The 20,982-nt window shown below is 49.0% G+C and overlaps 1 protein-coding gene across 2 annotated transcripts in view; it reads right to left on the bottom strand.

The window, feature by feature from the left end:
- The window catches only part of MYLK (myosin light chain kinase), a 118,726-nt gene that overhangs the window by 34,505 nt on the left and 63,239 nt on the right, over positions 1–20,982 (bottom strand). For both annotated transcript variants that reach the window (XM_060150459.1, XM_060150458.1), the window contains 4 exons: positions 15,099–15,149; positions 14,205–14,332; positions 12,076–12,229; positions 4,467–4,769 (listed from right to left, as the gene is read on the bottom strand). In XM_060150459.1, the coding sequence (XP_060006442.1) occupies positions 4,467–4,769; positions 12,076–12,229; positions 14,205–14,332; positions 15,099–15,149 (636 nt within the window). The remainder of the gene's footprint in view (positions 1–4,466; positions 4,770–12,075; positions 12,230–14,204; positions 14,333–15,098; positions 15,150–20,982) is intronic.

Raw genomic sequence — 20,982 nt, 5'->3', positions numbered from 1 at the left:
TGGGGGAAAGACCACAATTCAATTAGCCAAGCTCTCTGAGCATAAAGGGGTAGTAATGAGAGAGGTGGCCACGTGGTGTCCATCTGATGTCCATCTGGTGTTCAGGAAGGAGCTAAACTGCAGTAGAAGGGACTTCAACGAGATACTTTTTAAAAAATCCACTCAGAAAGAGCTGTGAGATCCAAGAGCTAAGTGGAAGAACTATTTGGAAGATGGTTCCAAGATATTTCTGCAGGCAGATGACACCATCCCCCTGGAATGGTGTTTCGGGGAGGGCCGGCTGAGCGCTCTGGCCCTCACGTGGCACGTGTCTAGCCGGCTCCCTGGACAGAGCGGTCCCTTTGCACGGCGGAGGGCTGCTGGGCGCCCAGCAGGCACTAGAGGGCGCCCGCGCCCCGGGGAGGGCAGCCGCGGCAGCTCAGGGTGAGCGGTTGATTTCCGCTGCTTCTCTGGGGGCTCTGCATCTCTACCCCACTCTGCAAGCAGCCTCTATCAGCTGTTTGCTAACAACTATACAGACTAGAACAAATTAGGATTAGGAGCAAGGACGGGGCGGATTTCAGAGTTAGAGTTGAGTATGGTGGGAGTGGAGATCCAGACCTGGTTGGGATGGGAGAGAGCGGCTGCGTTGGGTGGGAGGGGGAAGGGGAGGTGCTCGTTTACTCAGGTTTGGGAAGACGAGGAGGGGTGCTGTCAGGTTACGGGTCCTAGTCTTAGCGGGGTGGGGGGCTCTGGCATAAGGAGGCCACAGAGCTGGGTGGAGACCTACATGCTATGCTGTGGCCTCCACCGTATCCCTAGAGCCCCTGCAGCACCTGGAACACAGGAGGGGCACCGGACACACTGAGTGAGCGAATGCAGAGTGAGGGCGGGGATAGAACTGAGAGGTCCGGATGAAGCCCAAAACTGAAGTTGCTGAGGCAGAGGCTGGAGGGGCCGTGGTAGCGGTGGGAAGGTGAGAGCCAACATTAGCTGTGCTTAGAGGGAGGAGGGTTAATTGGCACTGCCTTTTTATGACCACCAGACCCCACGGGCTCACAGAAATGATCTACTATAATCACATCCCTCTTCTACACGTGTGCACACACACACACACCCTCCACTTCTCTAAGAGCCACTGCACTTTTAAAGAGGAGAGAGATGATCAACCTAGGCTATAACTGACAGGCTTCTGAGCCGTCCACAGAGCTTCACTTGGAAGCCACACCCCCTTACCCTCACCCTCCCATCCCCCCCTTCATCCTCTGCCCCTCAGAGGATGTTCTGTGCTGTTCTGCCCCTTCCCCCTCCCATCAGGGACAAGCCAGCTGGACCTGGGGGTGGGAGCATCTTCCAGCCTGGAAGCCCTGGGTGGCCTGAACCCCTCCTCTGGATTGCAGGCAATTTCAACATTTCCCTTTGTCTGCTTCCTGCCAGGACGGGCCCCAGGAAGAGAATCTGAGGACCACAGAAGGAGGTTCAGCTGGCCTCAGGCAAGAAGGGAGAGGCCACCTGCCTGGACCCAAGTGGTCCCAGCCCCTCCTCCCCACAGACCGTCCTCACAGCCCTGGAAGCTGCTGTCCTGGCCTCCTAAGAGCCACACGCGCAGCTCCTGTGGCCTCTGGTCCTCTGTGTGGGGCTCAACAGGTATTCTACAGTCTCTCCTGGTACATGCCCTAAAAGACCTGGAAGTTTTCCCTTCCAGCTAATGCACATCTCACTGCCACGTTACCCCTTTTCTATCACTTTTCTAGGAGGTTGGGAGTCATCTTCTTGGACAAAGTAATATGCTAAAAACGTGCAGACTGGAACCTGGCTGCCTCTCCTGGCACGCCCACTCGAACCAGTCTGCTTCCCATTCTGCTCATGTCAAAGGGCGGCCAATGGCAGTTTTGTTACTGCTTCTCCCAGAAGACATCTGTGAGCGGCTGGTGGGCAGGAGCCCCATGAAACTGCAAAGAGGTCTGGCAGGGCTCTCTCGGGCCGGGCTCCACGATCCACGCCGCCACAGCACACACTGTGGCTCTCAGAGAGACCTGCCCTCTGGGGGATCTCTAGGGCTCCCTGGGCAAAGGCCCCCAAGACAGGGCTGCACAGGCAGAATTATAAATTTGGTGTGTTTTCCACTGGCAACCTCCAAACTTTCTTTCTGGAGCCCTCATTTAATTTGAAAGTAAAGTTTAATATCTGTTTTATGCCTAAATTTTGAAACTAAAGAGGGGTATCAAACTGTAATGACAGTTTCCATACGTATGATGCCTCTGGCTATATGGTGATTTCAGGACCTGCGTCCTGTCCAGCTCCTGGTCCTTTAGTCTTCTCTCTACCTCACATCTTACAGCTCTCTCTTCTCCTAGAAGTCTTTCACTTGTTTTCCCTCCACCTTCCTCCCTGCCCCCAACCTTGCCTCCATCTTAAATTCACAGCACTCGTTTTCTTCTCTTCACATGAAACTTCTTGAAGTAACGTTCCATACTCCTGGCCTCTCCTTCTTCCATTTATTCCTTAGCCCCAGGCCAACCATTCTCGACCCTGTGGAAACGCTATGGACTTTGCTCTCAAAGATCACGGCTTATCAAAGGGCTGAATCCAAAGATCTTGCATCCTCATCTCTTTCCTCTTTGCCACTCGCTGCTTCCATGTTTCTGCAACACAGCTCCAGCCTCCCCTTGGTTCTCTCCCCTCTCAGTCCTTTCTCCTGGTCGTGCAGGCTCCTTCATTTCTGTATCAGTGTAGACTTTCTTTACCCCCCTCTCCGTGAACTTACTGATGCCCATGGCTCCAATTACCAATTAAATAGTGAAGACCCCCCCCCCGCCCCAAACCTGTAGCTCGAGCTTAAACCTTTCTCCTGAGCTCTGGATTCAACCATCCAACAGTCTGAAGACACCTCCCCATGGATATCCCTCAGACACCTCAACTCAACAGGACTGAAGCCAGAACTTCCACCTTCTCTGGGACTCCCTGCTATCTAACCTCCAAGTCACTGGGAGGCAGCCTGGCCTCCTACATTTGTTTAACCAACGGAGCTCAGGCTCAGGGTCAGACAGCTCTGAGTTCAAGCTTCAACACACCATTTCCAAGCTCTGTGACCTTGGGCAACTAGTTTCACCCCTCTAAACCTCAGTTCCCCTATCTGTAAAGTGGGGGTAATGACAGTATCTACTTCGTTGAGTTAGATGCGTGACATAATGCACGTAAAGTGCTTAATGTATGGTTAGCATACAGCAAGTGTTTAATATATGTTAGCCACCATGAATCATAATAATCAACCTCTAAATGGCTCTTGAACTTGTCTTTAGTTGCCCAAGCTGGGACCTGGGAGTAATCTTAGACTCTTCTAACTTTTCCCTTGAATTCTCTGCCCCAGAAGTCATCAGGAATGGTCCATTCCACCTCCTAAGGAGCCCTTACTATACCTCTCCCGGACTACACCACAGAGGCTCAACAGGTATTTCACTGACTCCAATCTCATCCCCCTAGTCCACTTCAGTGCTTCTCAAACTTTCAAGTGTATATGAATCCATGGGGGGGTGAGGGTGGATAATGTTAAAATGAAGGTTCAGAAGGGACTAGGGAAGTGGGGGGCAGAGAGTCTGCATTTCTAACAGGCTCCCAGGATCCCAAGACTAGTGGTCCAGACCACCCCTTGAGTTCCAAAGGTCTATTCTTCCCCTAACTCTCTTTCTAAAAAAAAAGATCTAATTGCATCAAGCCCCTGCCTGAAAACCTTTGATGAACTCACGATTTTACCCACACTCTCCTTTTCGTGTTGCTTCCTCCTGTTTTATCTCACACAGCATATGCCCTGGCCACACACACGAGTCTCAAAATGCCATGCATTTCTACCACTTTGTACCTTTGCTCACACTGTTTCCTCTGTGAGGAATGCCTCTCCCAATCTGCCCTACCTCTTGGAATCCTATTCCTTTTCCCAAGACTCAGCATACGTATTACGTCTAGGAAGTCTTTCCCAACCTTCATGGCAAAATTATTCATGCTTTCTGCTATGTCTCCGCAATTTGTTTATACTGGTCTAATAGGATGCAGCCCATCTCATTATAGTTAGCTGTCCTCCTTGTCAGATTTTATGCTCCCAATCTTATCGGTCTTCCCTGACACTGAGTTCACCCTCAAATATGAGTGCAAGAGAGGAGGGAGCTGGATGAGTGGGTAGGGCAAGACGTTGAAACTATAGGTCTACCTGAGCTCCCGCTTCCCAGGACTGTGCTTCTGATTAACACACCATCGGCCCTGCTGGGAGTGTACCAAAACCGGTGGTTCAGTATTTTTTGAAGGATCATAGGTACCTCTTTTAGAGTATAGATCAGCATCACAACATTGGAAATCAAGATCCCAAAAGACTCTGCCAGCCATCAGTGATGTCCTGTCAGTTCCCTTGTACCCATCTCAGTTCAGCCTTCTATACACACAAGGTAAGTCATGCACATTTATCGCAAGCCGGGGATGAAAGGAAGGCAGCCTACCCTCAGGTTTCTCTCCCACCACTGTGAGTTCAGACTCCTGGCTCGGCTCACTGGTTCCATAGACGTTGATTGCGCGCACACGGAATTTATACTCTCGGTCAGGCAGCAGGTCGTGGATGTTAAAAGAGGTGCTGCGGCATGTGGCTAGTTCCTTCCACTTCTTGTCCGCCGAGTCCCAGATCTCGACGCTGTAGGACTGTACGGCGCTGCCCCCATCGTACGAGGAGCCGTACCAGGACAGGGTCAGCGAGGAGCTGCGAATGTCAGAGGCACAAGGCGTGCCGGCCGGGGGGTCCGGCTTGTCTGGGGAGAGAGAAGCACAACATCACCCAACTCTGCAGGACTGAAAGGAGAGAAGTTCTTTAATTGGCTCTGTCATGAGGGAGAAGCCTGGAGAACAGGAGCTGCGATCCCTGGTCCTGGCTCTCCTTCCCTCATCCACACGGCCACACCTAGGTACATACCTGCCTATGTGGAAAGCCCCACAAATACCGATTTGCTCAGAAAAAAATCTCTTTTTTGCTTAGTTTCCAGTCTACACGCCATGGTTTCCTGTGCTTTGCCCAAGTCAAAAACATATTTCACAGTGTAAACAGACCTAGGAAGCTGCCCAGGAGGCGTGGACTGTTTCCCATCAAAAATATGCTTTGAGAGAGAGTTCAATGTGTGTGTGTGTGTGTGTGTGTGTGTGTCTCCTTCAGGCCTGACGTCAGTGACCTGTGACATAACCAGGGGTCAGTCTCCACTTTCTCTAGGACCTGGGAAACACCTGCCCCGCTGAGAGTCAGTACAGCACAGTGAGCTCTGAAGTCACACACTGGGTTTGAATACAGCTCTGTCTTCATTCATTACTTGTTAACCCCTCTGTGCCACAGTTTCCTCGTCTGTAAAACGTGCATGATAATAGCACTGGATCACAAGGTTGTTGTGAGATGTTCTTAGAAAAGCGTCCTGTTTGAGTAGCCTTCACTGTCATCATTATTGCGAAGTTTATTTCTAACTTTATAATATATAAAAAATTACTCCTACCCTCTCTCTGTCATCCTCCTAGGACTGGTATAAAATGAGATAGAGAATTTCAAAGCGAACCACAGTAGCAAATCACAATCATCCCTGACTGAGGGCCAGAAAATGAGCTGAGGACACAAACTAGGAGCGGCCCTTTGTCTGGCCGCCTTCCCATTCAGACCAGTAATGCTAAGAACCAGTAACACTGCCAACTTCAAGGCAAATCACGGTAGTCAGTGTGTTCATTAATGCGGTTCTTTAGTTTTGCTGATTTTTGGCAGGTGTTCATCTGAACAGAATTCTATTCTTCAGATTTAGTCTCTGCAGGTGGTTGGTTTAGTTACAGATACCAGTGTTCACTAAGCCTTCATCTCCTCCAAGACAATCTGAGTCCTAGAGCTCCCCAAACTGGCAATTAAAAGCCATGTTTTATGCTCTGTGAATTCCAGCTCATTCCTTAACTTCCAGGACAAGTTTGTCTTTTTCATTTGGAAAATGGGGTTAATATATATCTACCTCTTAGGGGTTTGGCAAGCATCAAATAAGCAAACCCAGGTAAAAGTACTTGATTTCTACTCTCCTTCCCCTCAGCAAGGTAGGGAGGCCAAAGAAAATCCCTGCAAATGACTTAAGCATATTGAGAAGAAAAAGAACATTCTGCCTGTGTATGTGTCCATGTATACATAAACACAAACACATACACCTATACATACATACACACACACACACAAACACATACATATATACCTATACACACATTCACACCCACATATACATATACACACACATACTCATTTTCCCCCCTCCCCCAAGCCCTGCTGCTTCTACACCCAGCCAAGAACGCACTGCCCGGAAGCTATCCATACCCAACAACCCCAGCCTGGGCTGACTCGCCCTGGAATGACTCTGGGACTGTGACAGCCACTCCCCACCGGTGGCAGTCACGCTGGAGGCCTCCTATGATGGAACCACTTTCACGGGTTGTTCAATATGTTCTCTTAGAAAAACTGTTTGTTCTGAAAGATATGTTGGTCTTTTTAGAAATATCTCTGGTGTTGGCTAAGATGTTTATTACTCTAAACTCTCTTACAGGCAAGTGGTTCAAGTCCTCTCAAGACCCAGCTAAGGCAGTAAAAAGGCCTAAAGAAAGATGAAGGACAGACTCCCTGCCTCCCTCCCTCAAAGGAAATGCCTGGAAAACTGACTGGACACGTTTAATGTCCTGTAGTTCGAGATGACGAATACAGATACACTCCACTGACTGACATTCTCCCCTCCTGCTTTGGTCAGGAAAAGAAAACTTGGAGAAATGGGTATTTTGGAAAAGGTACTATTAATCCCCTACCCTGTTCCAAATTTAGTCTCTTGGCTAAAAGAGAGAGAACTGACACAGGACATATGTCACTGCCTGCAGCATGAGAGAAGATGCAAAGTTTGGGGAGGGTGGCTTTAATTCAAAGTGAAACCTCAATGCTTTCAAGGAATTGGATGCCATATTAAGGAGTTCAGAACAGACGCAAGTTTGAAGTCATAGGAGATTAGGAGGCCCCACCCGCATGCCTGCCCCGGGAGCCACGGGCTGAGCCTGATGCTTTCTGTTCTTTCCAACCTACGGCGCTCCACATGGAGGCCGGATGAGCTGGGGACGAAAGCCCTCAGGACAGAATAGTCGTCCTCAGAACAGCCTGCTCTCAGGGCCAAAGAAACAGACGCACTCAGTCTGGGAGGGAGGCCTGGGCATGGCCTGGCAAAGGCCAGGCGGGCTCAGTGTCCGGGGCCCCGAGCTCCATGCTTCCTTGGAATTCTTTCCTGGCTCCCTGGAGACTTGACTAGCAGAATGGGAAACGCTGAGTCTAAAGGAAGGGGCTCCGATGCTACCAGTTCCAGGATTTTCTCTTCAGCAAATGTTCTCACTCCTGGGAAAACGGAGGATCTCATCTCTGCTGCTTCTCTGGAGTAACTGCGCTGGCAGTCCCTGCGTGCCTGTGTGTTTGAAGATGGTCTGTGACTGGGCCTAACCCCACCTGGGCCTCCCTCCACTGGCACCTCAGCAGCCACCTGCAGCTTCTAGAGAATGGCAGGGCTGCAAGGGCCCCCAGGTTATCTAGCTGGGTAATCCTGGCCCTTCGGGATTAGGCAAGGCACTTCGCTTACCAAGAATACCCAGCTGGCCAGTGACGGAGCCAAGAGGAGATTCTAAAAGGTCTCTGAACCCTCACTCCAGGGGCCTGTTATTTTCCCAGCTATCAGGCTGAATAAGATCAAGAATGCATCTTGCTTAAGCCCAAGCCAAGCATTACGATGAGAAATCTCCTGCCCTTAAAAATCATGCAAGTTCCGAGCTCAGAGAGTATTGGGGGATTACTGGGTATCTGGGATCCTCTCTGCTTTGTTTTTCTCCTTTAAAGATACGCAGAGTGGCCTGTTTTTCTTGTGTTGGACAAGGCGCATGAAGGACTTCATCTGGGTCCAGCTGCTCTCTCCTGCCCGAGAGGCCCCTCCCTCACCCTTCCGAGGCTGAGGCTGGAGGCCCACTCGTGGGCAGAGGTCCTCCGTGCATCACAAATCCCTGCACTATCTCTTAACATATAATAATGATTAGCCTTCAAAATAGCTAAACATCACTCATTTAAAGTAACTGAAGGAAAGACTAATTTTTTTGAATGAATTTATGTATTTATTTTTGGCTGTGTTGGGTCATCGCTGCTGTGCGCGGGCTTTTCTCTAGTTGTGGCGAGGGGGGGCTACTCTTCCTTGCGGTGCGCGGACTTCCCGTTGTGGTAGCTTCTCTTGTCGTGGAGCACGGGCTCTAGGCACGTGGGCTTCAGTAGTTGTGGCGTGCAAGCTCAGTAGTTGTGGCTCGCGGGCTCTAGAGCACAGGCTCAGTAGTTGTGGCTCGCGGGCTCTAGAGCACAGGCTCAGTAGTTGTGGCACATGGGCTTAGCTGCTCCGCGGCATGTGGGATCTTCCCGGACCAGGGCTCGAACCTGTGTTCCCTGCGTTGGCAGGTGGGTTCTTAACCACTGCACCACCAGGGAAGCCCAGGGAAAGGCTAATTTTTATCATCATTTAAAAAAATAGGAGTCAGAGACTATCTGAAAAGAAAGGGGTACTTTAAAAAACATACAAGAAGAGACGTTTACCGCTAATTAGTAGAAGTTGTGCTAAACTGGCCTTATTTAGCTGGCTTACAAGTGGGTGCTTCCAATGGGCTTGTAACTGTCTGGAGTAGGCCAAACAATTCCTGTTTCATCTCATTTACATTTTACATCTACTTAATCAACCCTGATCAGATAATACACAGATGTCGCTAGAGACATGCAGGTAAACCTGGGCTTCATCCAGATTTACTTTGGACTGATTCTAAATCCCCAGGCTCTGAATGAATGTGGATTTGCTGTACCCATCAACGCGAGTCCTCATTTTATTGAGCAATTCTATTCTTAGCTCTCCAAGGGGGAAGCAGACAGAAAGCCCTTCCCCTCCATTCCATTCCCCTCCCAGGACGGCATTTAACATGCCGCTCCTGCCAGCTGGCGGACAGCCACGCCAATGGCCCTGTCAGCACCCGCCGAGGAGAATGAGAAACTCAACCATAAAAGGCCACAACTGCAGCCCGTATGGTGGTGATGGGGGAGGGGAGCGGGGGGCACCGTGGGGAGCATGGGGGCAGGGGGCGCTGGCCACAGAAAGGCAGTTCCATGGACTTGACCCTAACGTTCCCCCAGCAGGAGCAGATGAGAGAGAACACCAAGGAAAACTGGAAACTGCTACCAGCCAACGGGCGGGGCGTGGCACCAAATCAATACTTCAGGTTCCGGTCTAAGTGGAAAGGCGAACCGGATCACTAGCACCAATCCCCCCTGCCCCGCAAAGTGTTCCTGACTCCAGGAGGAGACAATTAAAATAGGAGTCACCACAGAGAGTGAGGGGGTCAAGGGTCTCTCCTGTCTTTTATAGATGAGAAACCTATTCCCTGAGCCTCTGGTCCACTGGCCTTCCCAGAGATAAAACTCCTGACCTAAGGAAACTAAAGAAAGGGGATCAGATCAAAGAACACCAGGTGAAATCCAAAACTGGGCAGAAGGCCTAAATAGACGCTTCTCCAAAGAAGATATACAGATTGCCAAGAAACACATGAAAGGATGGTCAACATCATTAATCATTAGAGAAATGCAAATCAAAACTACAATGAGATATCATCTCACACCAGTCAGAATGGCCATCATCAAAAAATCTAGAAACAATAAATTCTGGACAGGGTGTGGAGAAAAGGGAACCCTCTTGCACTGTTGGTGGGAATGTAAATTGATACAGCCACTATGGAGAACAGGATGGAGGTTCCTTAAAAAACTAAAAATAGAACTACCATACGATCCAGCAATCCCACTACTGGGCATATACCCTGAGAAAACCATAATTCAAAATGAGTCATGGGGCTTCCCTGGTGGCGCAGTGGTTGAGAGTCCGCCTGCCGATGCAGGGGACGTGGGTTTGTGCCCCGGTCCGGGAAGATCCCACATGCTGCAGAGCAGCTGGGCCCGTGAGCCATGGCCACTGAGCCTGCGTGTCCGGAGCCTGTGCTCCGCAGCGGGAGAGGTCACAACGGTGAGAGGCCCACGTACCGCAAAATGAGTCATGTACCACAATGTTCACTGCAGCTCTATTTACAATAGCCAGGACATGGAAGCAACCTAAGTGTCCATCGACAGATGAATGGATAAAGAAGATGAGGCACATATATACAATGGAATATTACTCAGCCATAGAAAGAAACGAAATGGAGTTATTTGTAGTGAGGTGGATGGACCTAGAGTCTGTCATACAGAGTGAAGTAAGTCAGAAAGAGAAAAACAAATACCGTATGCTAACACATATATATGGAATCTAAAAAAAAAAAAAAATGGTCATGAAGAACCTAGGGGCAGGACAGGAATAAAGACACAGATCTACTAGAGAATGGACTTGAGGACACGGGGAGGGGGAAGGGTAAGCTGGAACAAAGTGAGAAAGTGGCATAGAAATATATACACTCCCAAACGTAAAATAGATAGCTAGTGGGAAGCAGCCGCATAGCACAGGGAGATCAGCTCGGTGGTTTGTGACCACCTAGAGGGGTAGGATAGGGAGGGTGGGAGGGAGGGAGATGCAAGAGGGAAGAGATATGGGGACATATGTATATGTATAGCTGATTCACTTTGTTATACAGCAGAAACTAACACACCATTGTAAAGCAATTATACTCCAATAAAGATGTTAAAAAAAAAAAAAGAACACCAGGTGAAAAGCTTTCGTGTGCACCACGTATGAAGGCCCGAAAGTGCTCTAGGACCAGCCTGCTATCCATCTGCTGCTCCTTCGCTGTCCTGAACGCCTGCCACGTGTGTGTGGGGGGGCAGTGGGCTGAGCATGACGGACAGTAGGAGGCCAGTTAGGAAGCTAGTTTGATATTTCAAGAGAGAGTTGACCAGGGCATGAAAAACACAGTGATTGAGATGGAGAGGAAAAAGTGACCTTGACAATCAGACTGAAGACAGACTCTGAACTCAATCCTGGGATGTAGGAGATAAGAAAAAGGGAGTGGATTGGGGATTAGGAGGGCAAGGTGACCTCAGAAGAGCAGTTCCAGAAGACTAATGGGGCCTGGGGGTGAGGCTACAGGGAGTTGAAGATTGTTGCCAGGGAGGTGAAGAAGGAGACTCAGAGGAGAGACTGGCTCTTTCAGAGGGTTTGGCCGTGAAGAGAGAGCAGGAGAAAGATGCTAGGGTGGCCAGAGTGAGACGAGATACTGCAGGAGTTATGCGTGCCTGTGCGCATGGCGACGATGGGAGAGTCCTGGCAACATTTATGGGAGAAATTGGGGAGAAGCTGAAGAGAATGGGGGTGGCGGGGGTTGGAGCCCTCAAGAGCCTGGGGTCCGGAGCGCAGGAGAAAGGTGGGCAACACCCAGAGCCTGGAGGGTGGAGTCAGCACGGGGACAGATAGAGAGACGCCTGCAGGTGTGGGACCACCAAGCTAAGCAAGTTCATGCCTGATGCCTCCTATTTCTCAGAGAGGCCAGTGGCCAAAGCCTGCAGGGTAGGGGGTCTCGAGGAATGGCTGTCTCAGGGTGTGGGAGAGGGCATTGACCAGCGCTGACACCCTGGCTGAGCCTGGACATTGACAGAGCCCAGCACTGAGTCTGCAGATTGATGTGGTCTCTCTGCCGTGCCCCGAACTCAGGCAGAGCGGCGGTGAAGTTGAAAGGCAGCACTGATTCAAGGTGAGGGTTTGCGAGGGGACTGGGGTTGGGGGCAGGCAGTGGACCAGGGGGAGAAGGGGTCACAGGGGCTAGCTGGAGAGAGTTGGAGTGGCAGAGCTCAGAGTCTGGCTAGAAAGGGAAACCGGGAGGGGATTCATAGGAAGGGGAAAACACTGTGTGTGCAAGGTCTGGGATTCTCAACAAGCACAAAGGGCAGCAACAGTGTGAGAGCAGGGAGTGGGAGAGCAGGGAGAAAGGGAGCCTGTGGGCAGAGGGAACGCGTGCTGAAGCAGCGGCCCCGGGAGACGAGGCCTGGAAGTCCATCATCCCGCCTTCCCTACGCCCTGTCCCCAGACTCACCCACAACGGTGAGGTTGACCTGGGCCTGCCTGCTGCCCAGCCTGTTCTCCACCAGCAGAGTGTAGCAGCCACAGTGCTCCTGGCGTGCAGCCCGGATGGTGAGCTTGCTGACGTTCTCACTGTTCTCCACCTTGATGTGCTCACTCTCCTGGATCTGGGACAGAGAGTGGGGCAGGCACTGGAGGCTTTGAGCCAGAAAGGAAGGGGGCTCCGACCCACACTCCTCACCCCTGGGGATGTGCATACAGCTGCCCGAGCTGTGTGGGGCCGGTCTTGTCTGGGCTCTGAGCTTCCCCCTAAGCGGGGAAGACCCCCTAAGGTCTAGACTCTGAGCTTCCCCCTCTCCTGCATCTAGAGCCAAGCTGCCCTGACAGGGTCGAGATCTGGGACGAGCAGGGAGGGTACTGAGCAGGGTCTGGTGGCCGGGAGTGAGCTGTCACTCTCTGCTCCAGACCGGAAACAGGGCACATTCCAGCCCCCTCCACTGCTCTGGGATGGGATGGTGGGAGAACAGATTTGATCAAAATCACTTACAAAGCCCACCCAGTAGGTTCTGACCTCTTCTGTGCCGTCAAATACCACAGTCACCAGCCAGATGTGGCTATTCAAATTTTAGTTGAGTGGCAAATCATCCAAATGTCCATCAACGGATGGACAGATAAACAAAATGTGGTACATCCAGAAAATGGAATGTTATTTGGCCATAAAAAAGGAATAAAATATTGGTTCATATTACATCATGGATGTGCCCTGAAAACGTAACGCTAAGTGAAAAAACCCAGACACAAAAGAACACATATTGTATGATTCCATTTATATGAAATGCCCAGAATAGGCAAATCCAAAGAGACAGAAAGCAGGTGAGAGATCGCCAGGGTCTGGGGGAAGGGGAGAAATGACTACGAATGGGTCTGAGGTTTCTTTTCGAGGTGATAAAAATGTTCTGGAATCAGAAAATTGTTATGGTTGCCCAACCTTGTGAATATATGTACACTTTAAAAGGATGAATTTTACGGTGTGTGAATTATATCTCAACAAAGCTGTTACAACAATTTTTAATTAACTGAAGTATAAAATTCAGTTCCTCAGTTGCACTAGTCACACTTCACGTGTTCAATAGCCACATATGGTTAGTGGCTACTCCACTGGATAACAGACATGGTACAATTACATCACTACAGAAAGTTCTGTTGGATGGAGCTGGGACTTGGCTCAATGTCTCTGAAGAGGGTTGAGATTCCATCTTACTTCAGACACCACTAGCCCAGACAAAACCCAAGCAAACATGCTTTGGGATAAGGCCAGCTTCTCTTCTTCATCTTTTGAGTCCAACTCTTCTTTCTTCCCCAGTACTAGCCTCCCACCTCTGGGCCTTAGGACAATTTGAATGGGTTGGAAATAGAGCAACAGAGGGCTCAGAAGAAGTCATCACACCTTCTGTAGAGGTGTGATCCAGGGCCAGCCTGCCGGTCTGGGGCCCCTGCTGGTCAGGCACATGGGCACACACTACCAACGTGGGATCAGAAAAATGGCCAGGCTCCCCAAGTTTCTCTAAAAGGAACTGGTTGTTTGGAAATTCAAACATTTTCCTGTAGGACTGTTGTTATAAATGGAAGTTAGATTTCTGGGTCAGTAAGCCAAAATTCTGTTTAACGTACAACTGATCTACTCAAATACTCAGGTGCACTTTTATCTCTCCAGCATGAGGTAAGTTTAAGTGGTCGCCACAGATAGGGTTCAGGGAGCTGGCACAGAATCACAGAAAGCTCTAGAGTCTGAGAGGTCATTTAGGTCACTGGTTCGATTTTCCTGACTCCAAGTAGAATTCTAGACAGAGATACCCAAATCAGGTGGCGGCCATAGGTGGTTTCTGTTTTCTCCTTCATATTCTTCTCTATCACACAAATTGTCTATAAAACAGGCATCCTTGCTAGATGTAGAAGAAAAGGTTATTCAGAGCTCAGATTTGGTGGGTGGGTGACAGGGGTGTGAGGGGCTCTCCCATTTCTCAGGCCCCTGTGATGAGCAGCGATGCTGCCCTTCATCACGGCATTTCTCATCCCTTTCGGCCCACGACGGCTCTGGAACTTGTGTGGGCTGTTCTCGGGCCACTGCCCTCTGTTACTGACCTGCTTTCGGAACTTCATCCAGGTGCAGGTGATGGGCTGGGTGCCGGCCACTTTACCCAACAGCTCCACAGGCTCTCCTGCACGCACCTTTTGGTCCTCAGGAAACTGGATGATCTGAGGGGGCACGGCTGGGGGAGGACAAGGGAGAGAGTGAGCTCCGAGGAGGAGGGAGCCTCAGACATTCTAATCTCATTCGACGCTGCCAGCCACATTGGTCTGTTGCTCCTCTCTCACCTTCCGGAACCTTCAGGGTAAGACTGAGCAATGACCACTGCTTCAGACACCTGGGCTGACGGATCTGCTAGGTTTGCTGGTCTCTTGATCCTGATTCCCTCAGAAGTGACCCACACAATTTATAAGGCATGATTCTCCGTTCGTTGGTTGTTGTGGAATTTGTGCCTCACCCTAATTTTTTGAATCTGTGACCTTACTCCTTTATTAGTTACAAAGCATCTTGCCTTCTAACCTCCAGGTCACCCTGGCTGACAGGCTCAATATGGTTCACATCCTCAAATGTCTTTCCGTGGAAAATAGGGCTTCCTCTCACAGGGACATACAGAGCAGAGCATGAAAACAGCACAAAGTGGATTATCTCGGTAAGGGGCAGACTGGAGGACAGAGAGGTGAGCAGGATTTCACAGCAGGGATGGGAAAGTCACCAGTATCATGTGATGCTGTCCATACCAGAGAAGCAGGAGAAAAGGCAAGTAGTGGAAGAGGGTGGGGGACCAAGGTGTACAGAGACTCTTGGGGAAATTTCAGCCTGAATAATGCAGAGCTTGAATCGGGGAGCGGGGTGGGACCACATCCCCAGTGGTCAGTCTAGCAGAGCAAAGGGTAAACCCCTCACAGCAGATGACTCCCTCGCCCGCAAATGTTGCTGTGACCAATTACCTGCCTTCGGAGGTGTCTTGGGCGCAGGTTTCTTTTTCACAGTTGCATCACCTGAAACAAAGAAGTTCACAGGTTACTTTCTGTTATTATTATTTTTTTTTACAAGGTTCCTGAATCCTAGGAGGGCACAGTCTGATCCACCGGCCCCTCATCCAGATGGAGCCCTCCCTTGAATATGTCTTTCTGGTGACCTTGCAGTCGCACATGGACAACCTCATGAGCGACTGAATACCACTTCTCAACAGGGCCTCTGGAGGGGTCCCCAGAGCCTCCAGGGAGATAAAAACTCTGAAAAATGCTTAAGCTTCCATTGTCCATTTCTATGATGATAACCCCAAACTCACTAACTCTTCTCTTACCCTTTCAGGAAACTCATAAGGGAAATTATGTCAGATAAACTGACTAAATTTAGTCCTTGGTGTGGATCCAAGGGTCTCAGGCTTCCTTTGGGTCACAGACTGTGGACCGTGGCTTTTATTTTGTTAATGTTTGTTGAATGGATCAATGAATGAACAAACAAATGAATGAACAAACCAATGGTCTCCTTCATTCTTACCCCACCCCATTCTCCAAATGACTCACATAAGAAAACTGACCCAGACAGACCAGCTTTGCCGCACAAACCTATTCATTTGTCTAAATAGCCATATGGCGAATATGTAATAAGCTATCTTCACAGCTTATTTTCATATTTCTTTCAGGACTTTGTTCAAAAGTCATCTAACGTACTTACCCAAGTGAAATGAAAACATACATGCACACAGACACCTGTATATGAATGTTTGTAGTGGGTTTATTTGTGATTGCCAAAAACTAGAAGTTATCCAAATGTCCTTCAACCGGAGAATGAATGAACTGTGGTACATTCATACAAGGAAATACCACTCATCAATAAAAGGGAACAAACTTCTGATATACACAACATGAATGGATCTCAATGATTCATCTTCCTCTTCTGCTAAAAGAAGTCAGACTCAAAGGCTGTGTACTGTATAATTCTATTTGTAGGACATTTTAGAAAAGGCAAAACTGTAGGCACAGAGAAAAGGTGGGTGGGGAGGGGTTGACTACTAAGGGGCATAGGACATATTTTAAGGTGTAGAAACCATATCTTGGTCGTGGTGGTAGTTACAGGACTATACGCATTTGTCAAGAACTGTGCAACAGAATGGGTGAATTTTACTGTATGTAAATTATAACATGAAAAATGGGAAAGAGCTGCTTAACCAGTGAGATCCTCCCTAACCACACTATATCAAATAGCTGTGGTTTTATAGTAGATTGTCCTTGTTTTTAGGAAATATATACTGAAGTATTGAGGTATAGAGGATACCACATGTGCAACTTACTCTCAAACTGTTCATAAACAATAATGTGTACGTATGTATGTATACGTGTATATGTGTTTGTGAAGAGGTAGAAGGAAAGAGAGGTTGAAAAATAGAGGAAGAGAAGGAGAGAGAACATATGATAAAGCAAAAATGATAAAACATGAAGATTTGAAGAATGTGAATGAAGGGTATACAAGAAATATTTGTACTAGTTTTGCAACTTTTCCATAGTTCTGAAATTATTTCAAAATAAAAGTTAAACAGAAAGTTAAACAATGTTTTATCCAGCCAGCATGATGTAGTTGTTCAAATGAGGGAGAAAGAGAAAGCAGTGTCTGTTGAGGAGATGGCTGGGAGGTGCGACACAGGGTGGACCTGAGGACTCGAGATGATCTAACCTGGAGAGAAGAGCCCCATTGATCAGGAACCGAGTGACTCAGAGTAGAGAGTCAGGGTGATGTTTGGTGGAGGGTGGCTGGAGCACAGGGCTGGTTTCAGAGAGCAGTGGCACGAAGATGGCGTGACAATTTAAAGAAGATAAAAAATTCAGTTCCTCGGTCACACTAGTCACATTTCAAGTGCTCATAGCCATGCATGTTTAGTGGCTTCCATATTGTGTAGACAGAGAGCACTGCTATCATCACAGAAAGTTCTATTGGACAGTGCCGGTCTAGAATGTCAAGTTTGAGAGTTAGGTCTCTGTCCTGAGTAACAGGAAGTCCTAACACAAACGGCAGTCCAACTGGGCTAGAGGACCCCTGGAGGTCTTTCTAGTTCCAGGGCACAAGAATATCCAATTAGGAGGCTATTGCCATACTCTTAGGAGAAACACATCAAGGTCCAGCCTTGGCAAAGGCAGCAGAAAAGAAAATACAAATAAGAGATGGAAGAAAAGTTAAAAGAATTCCGGGGCTAAACAAGAGGGAGGAACAAAGATTTCTCAGGGACATCTTCCTTGAATAAATGGGAAAAATTTTATCGATGGAACGTGGAATCTAGGAGTGAAAGATGAGGAGTTTGGCTTGGCTCAAGAGAATGTGGTCGATGAAAGAGTTTAATCTGTGTATTGGCTAGAAGCCCAGGATCAGAATTCTAGAGATAGTTGGTGGAAGCTGAACGACAAAGATTTTAGGATCCAACATGCAATCATTAATGGAAACTGTGAGGATGGGTCAGTTCTTTGGGGAAAAGAGTACAGTGAAAGATGAGAAAGGGCCAGGGTCTGATCTGAGCTGATACTCTCAGGGAGGAGCTGGGCTGAAGGAGAGGGGCTGTGGAAGGACTGTTCCTGAAACCCAGGGTGGAGGAGGATGAGTACTGGGAGGATACGACCAGCATCAGGTGATGGGTGGTATTTGAGAGGGCAGGTTGTGTGGGATGGTGGGGTCAGAAGTTGCTCTAGAGTAGATTCTCAAGGACACAGCTAGGGAGTCAACTAATCCATCAAGAATTCTGGAGGTGAAAGGGACAAAGAGAAGCAGGTGAAGAAGAGGAAGGGTCAAGCTAACGTTTCTTCCAAGGTGAGAGAGAAGAGAACAGGTGTGAAAGCAGAAGGCTAGGACTAGATGGAGAGGAAGAGCGCAGAGACGCTGGCAGGGAAGAGCCGGGGAAAGCCAGATCCCTCGGGAGTGCATACTGGATGGGATACGGAACCCTCAGAATTGGCCGAGCCACAAAGCCCCTGCTTCCCTGCATCCAGGGCAGCTGGAAGGGAGACGGCACAACTGGAAGAGAGCAGCCCTCAAGGGAAGGAAAGAGGGGCTCCTACCAGAGCCGGGATCTGACCTCCTGGGAGCGGGAAAGCCATCTCTTCAGAGGAACTGTGTGGAGGGCTGTTGTTATGGGCTGAGTGGTGTCCCCCGAAGTTCATATGTTGAAGCCCTAGCCCCCAATACCTCAGAATATGACTATATTTGGAGACAGGAACTTTAAAGAGGTGATCAAATTAAAAGGAGGCTGTTAGGGTGGACCCTCATCCAAACCGACTGGTGTCCTTATAAGAACAGGAAATTTGGGCACACGGAGAGACACCAGGGATGCACACGCAGAAAAAGGGCCGTGTGAGGCAAGAAGCCCGCCACCTGCAGGCCAAGGAGAGAGGCCTCAGGAGAAACCAAACCTGCTGACACCTGATCTCAGACTTCCAGCTTCCAGAACCGTGAGACAATACACTTCTGATGTTTAGGTCCTCCAGTCTGCGGTACTTTGTTATGGCAGCCCTAGCACACTGTAGCTGCGGATGAGCTCTGGGGGCAGGGAAGGAGACTGCCAGCCCCTGGAGTGGTGGGCTAGGAGTTAATCAGAAGGCAAGGAAGGGCACAAAGTGAAAGCAGATGACTCCAAAGTGCCCCCCTATACTATTCTTGGGGGCTCTGGGTAAACCTACCTGGCCAGAAGTAGAGCCTGAACTAATAGCAATATTTCTATGTTACAGTTAAATAAGATTGAAGGCCAAAGTTTTATGGTAGTTCTACAAATTTCGAGCGCCTCCTGTTTGAATTGGTTAGCATTTGAAACTGCTTTGGTTCCTATCAGTAACAACTATTTGAAACATTAACAGTGTTCTGTATCCTCTTCTATACATATTTTATAGGACCATCTGCTGAAATCCATTAACTGCGTTCTGTGCTTAGGAGAACATATTTAATGGATTAGGAAGCAGAGTCACTGGATTCTAATCCTGGTTTCTCGTAGAAAGCTAGACTCAGCAAGTTGAGTTTATAACCCATGATGTCATCATCCTTTTTCTCACTGGGTTCTTACCCCAACCAAACACAAGCAGGGCACTTCACGTTGTTTCCATTTCATGAAAAAGGAGATGGATTTGAATAAAAGTCAGATGACTTGCTGGCTTTATAAAACGACATGTGGCCAAGTGAGAAACAGGACTTAACCCTCTTGCTGCCCAGTGTATGGCTGCTTTCCTCCTGTTTCCTCTTAACTCCAGCTGACAATCTGCCCCATCCTCAAACCAGGTCCTTGAAACCTTTCTCTGTCCCTTTGCAGAAATGCAGTGGGTGTAGGCTCTGGCACTGGACTTGGGTTTGAATACTGCCCTGTTACTTCCTAAGCTGTGTGACTTATAGCCTGTTAGTTAACCTCCTGGAGCTTTAGTTTCCTCATTCAAAGACTGTGGGAAGAATAAATAAAATTTGTTGTAAAGAATTAAGCTACATTGTAAAGAACGTATAGCAATAAAGTGCAAGCTCTAACACCAGCCCTACCACCCATTCACCTTTCTTCCCCAAACACATCCCCAGAGGACTGCTCTGTACTTTCCTTCACCTGTTTAGTCTCCACACTGTTGGTCAGGTCAGCTTTATACCTACACGAGGTCGCTCATGCTGCACCTGAAGCTCCTTCCCCAGTTCAGGTCCTTAGTAGAAGGAAAATTCTTGCTGGTCCAGATGCCCAAGCTCTCAGTACTTCTTGGGTCACTAACTAGTTTCTTTTCCTCTGGATGCACCCTTCTTATTATCTTATTATTGCTGTCAGCCCTTTGTCCCTCACCCCCTTCTCCAGCACCCCAAACTTTCTGTGCTAGCCATTGCCAGAGAGGAGTATCACAGAAGGAAAATAAAATCCAACCATCTTTGCAAACCTCAGACACAGGGTGAGGCAAGGAGGGCAGAGTGTCCTCCCTCTCCTTTTTTTTTTTTGGCGGTACACGGGCCTCTCACTGTTGTGGCCTCTCCCGTTGCGGAGCACAGGCTCCGGACGCACAGGCTCAGCGGCCATGGCTCATGGGCCCAGCCGCTCTGCGGCATGTGGGATCTTCCCAGACCAGGGCACGAACCCGTGTCCCCTGCATCGGCAGGCAGACTCTCAACCACTGCGCCACCAGGGAAGCCCTCTGAGTTCCTTTTTTTTATCCCTCTTTCTGCTGCCCTCATTTTTCCTGGAGCCCAGACCTCTCTCCTGGGCCCACCCATACATCCCACTACCTGACACCATTTCCCTAGGCACATACCGCAAACCCAACACATCTAAAACCAAATCCAGGTTCTTCTCCCCATACTGCTTCTCATCCCCATTTCTCCCAAGGCCCCCTCCCTGCCCATATCCGGTCACGAGCTGACATCTTTCAATTCCATCAACAAGATAACCTCCTTGGTCCCACTTCCACATCCCCACTGTCACCATTCTAGTCCTAACTGTACCACCTCCTAGACCTCTGGTCCCCTTTCCCCACACTAATACATCCATCACTCAGTGGCCAAAATGGTCTTTCTCAAATGCAAGTCTGATGTCACTCCACTGTTGAAACCTCTCCAGTGGCTGCCAACTGCCTCTTAGGATCAAGTCCAACTCACCTGACAAGGGCCTTCAAGATTTGTCCCCAACTTTCAGACCCAGCCTTCTTTCTAACTCTTGGGGAACACCCTCACCCATGCCCTGTATGCTCAATGTCAGTGGTTCTCAAAATCTAGTGTGCATGATGATCACCCGGGAGACTTGCTGAAAACACAGATTCCTGACCTTCCTGGGGTGTGGATGTTGCCGGTTCCTATGCCAGCTTCTGGGGGGCACTGCTCTGTACTCTACACTGAAGG

The sequence above is a fragment of the Lagenorhynchus albirostris genome, chromosome 5 (genome assembly GCF_949774975.1).
Source record: "Lagenorhynchus albirostris chromosome 5, mLagAlb1.1, whole genome shotgun sequence".
Lineage (NCBI taxonomy): Eukaryota > Metazoa > Chordata > Mammalia > Artiodactyla > Delphinidae > Lagenorhynchus > Lagenorhynchus albirostris.
The sequence above is the reverse complement of the archived record's forward strand: the minus strand, read 5'-3'. Positions and strand labels throughout refer to the sequence as shown.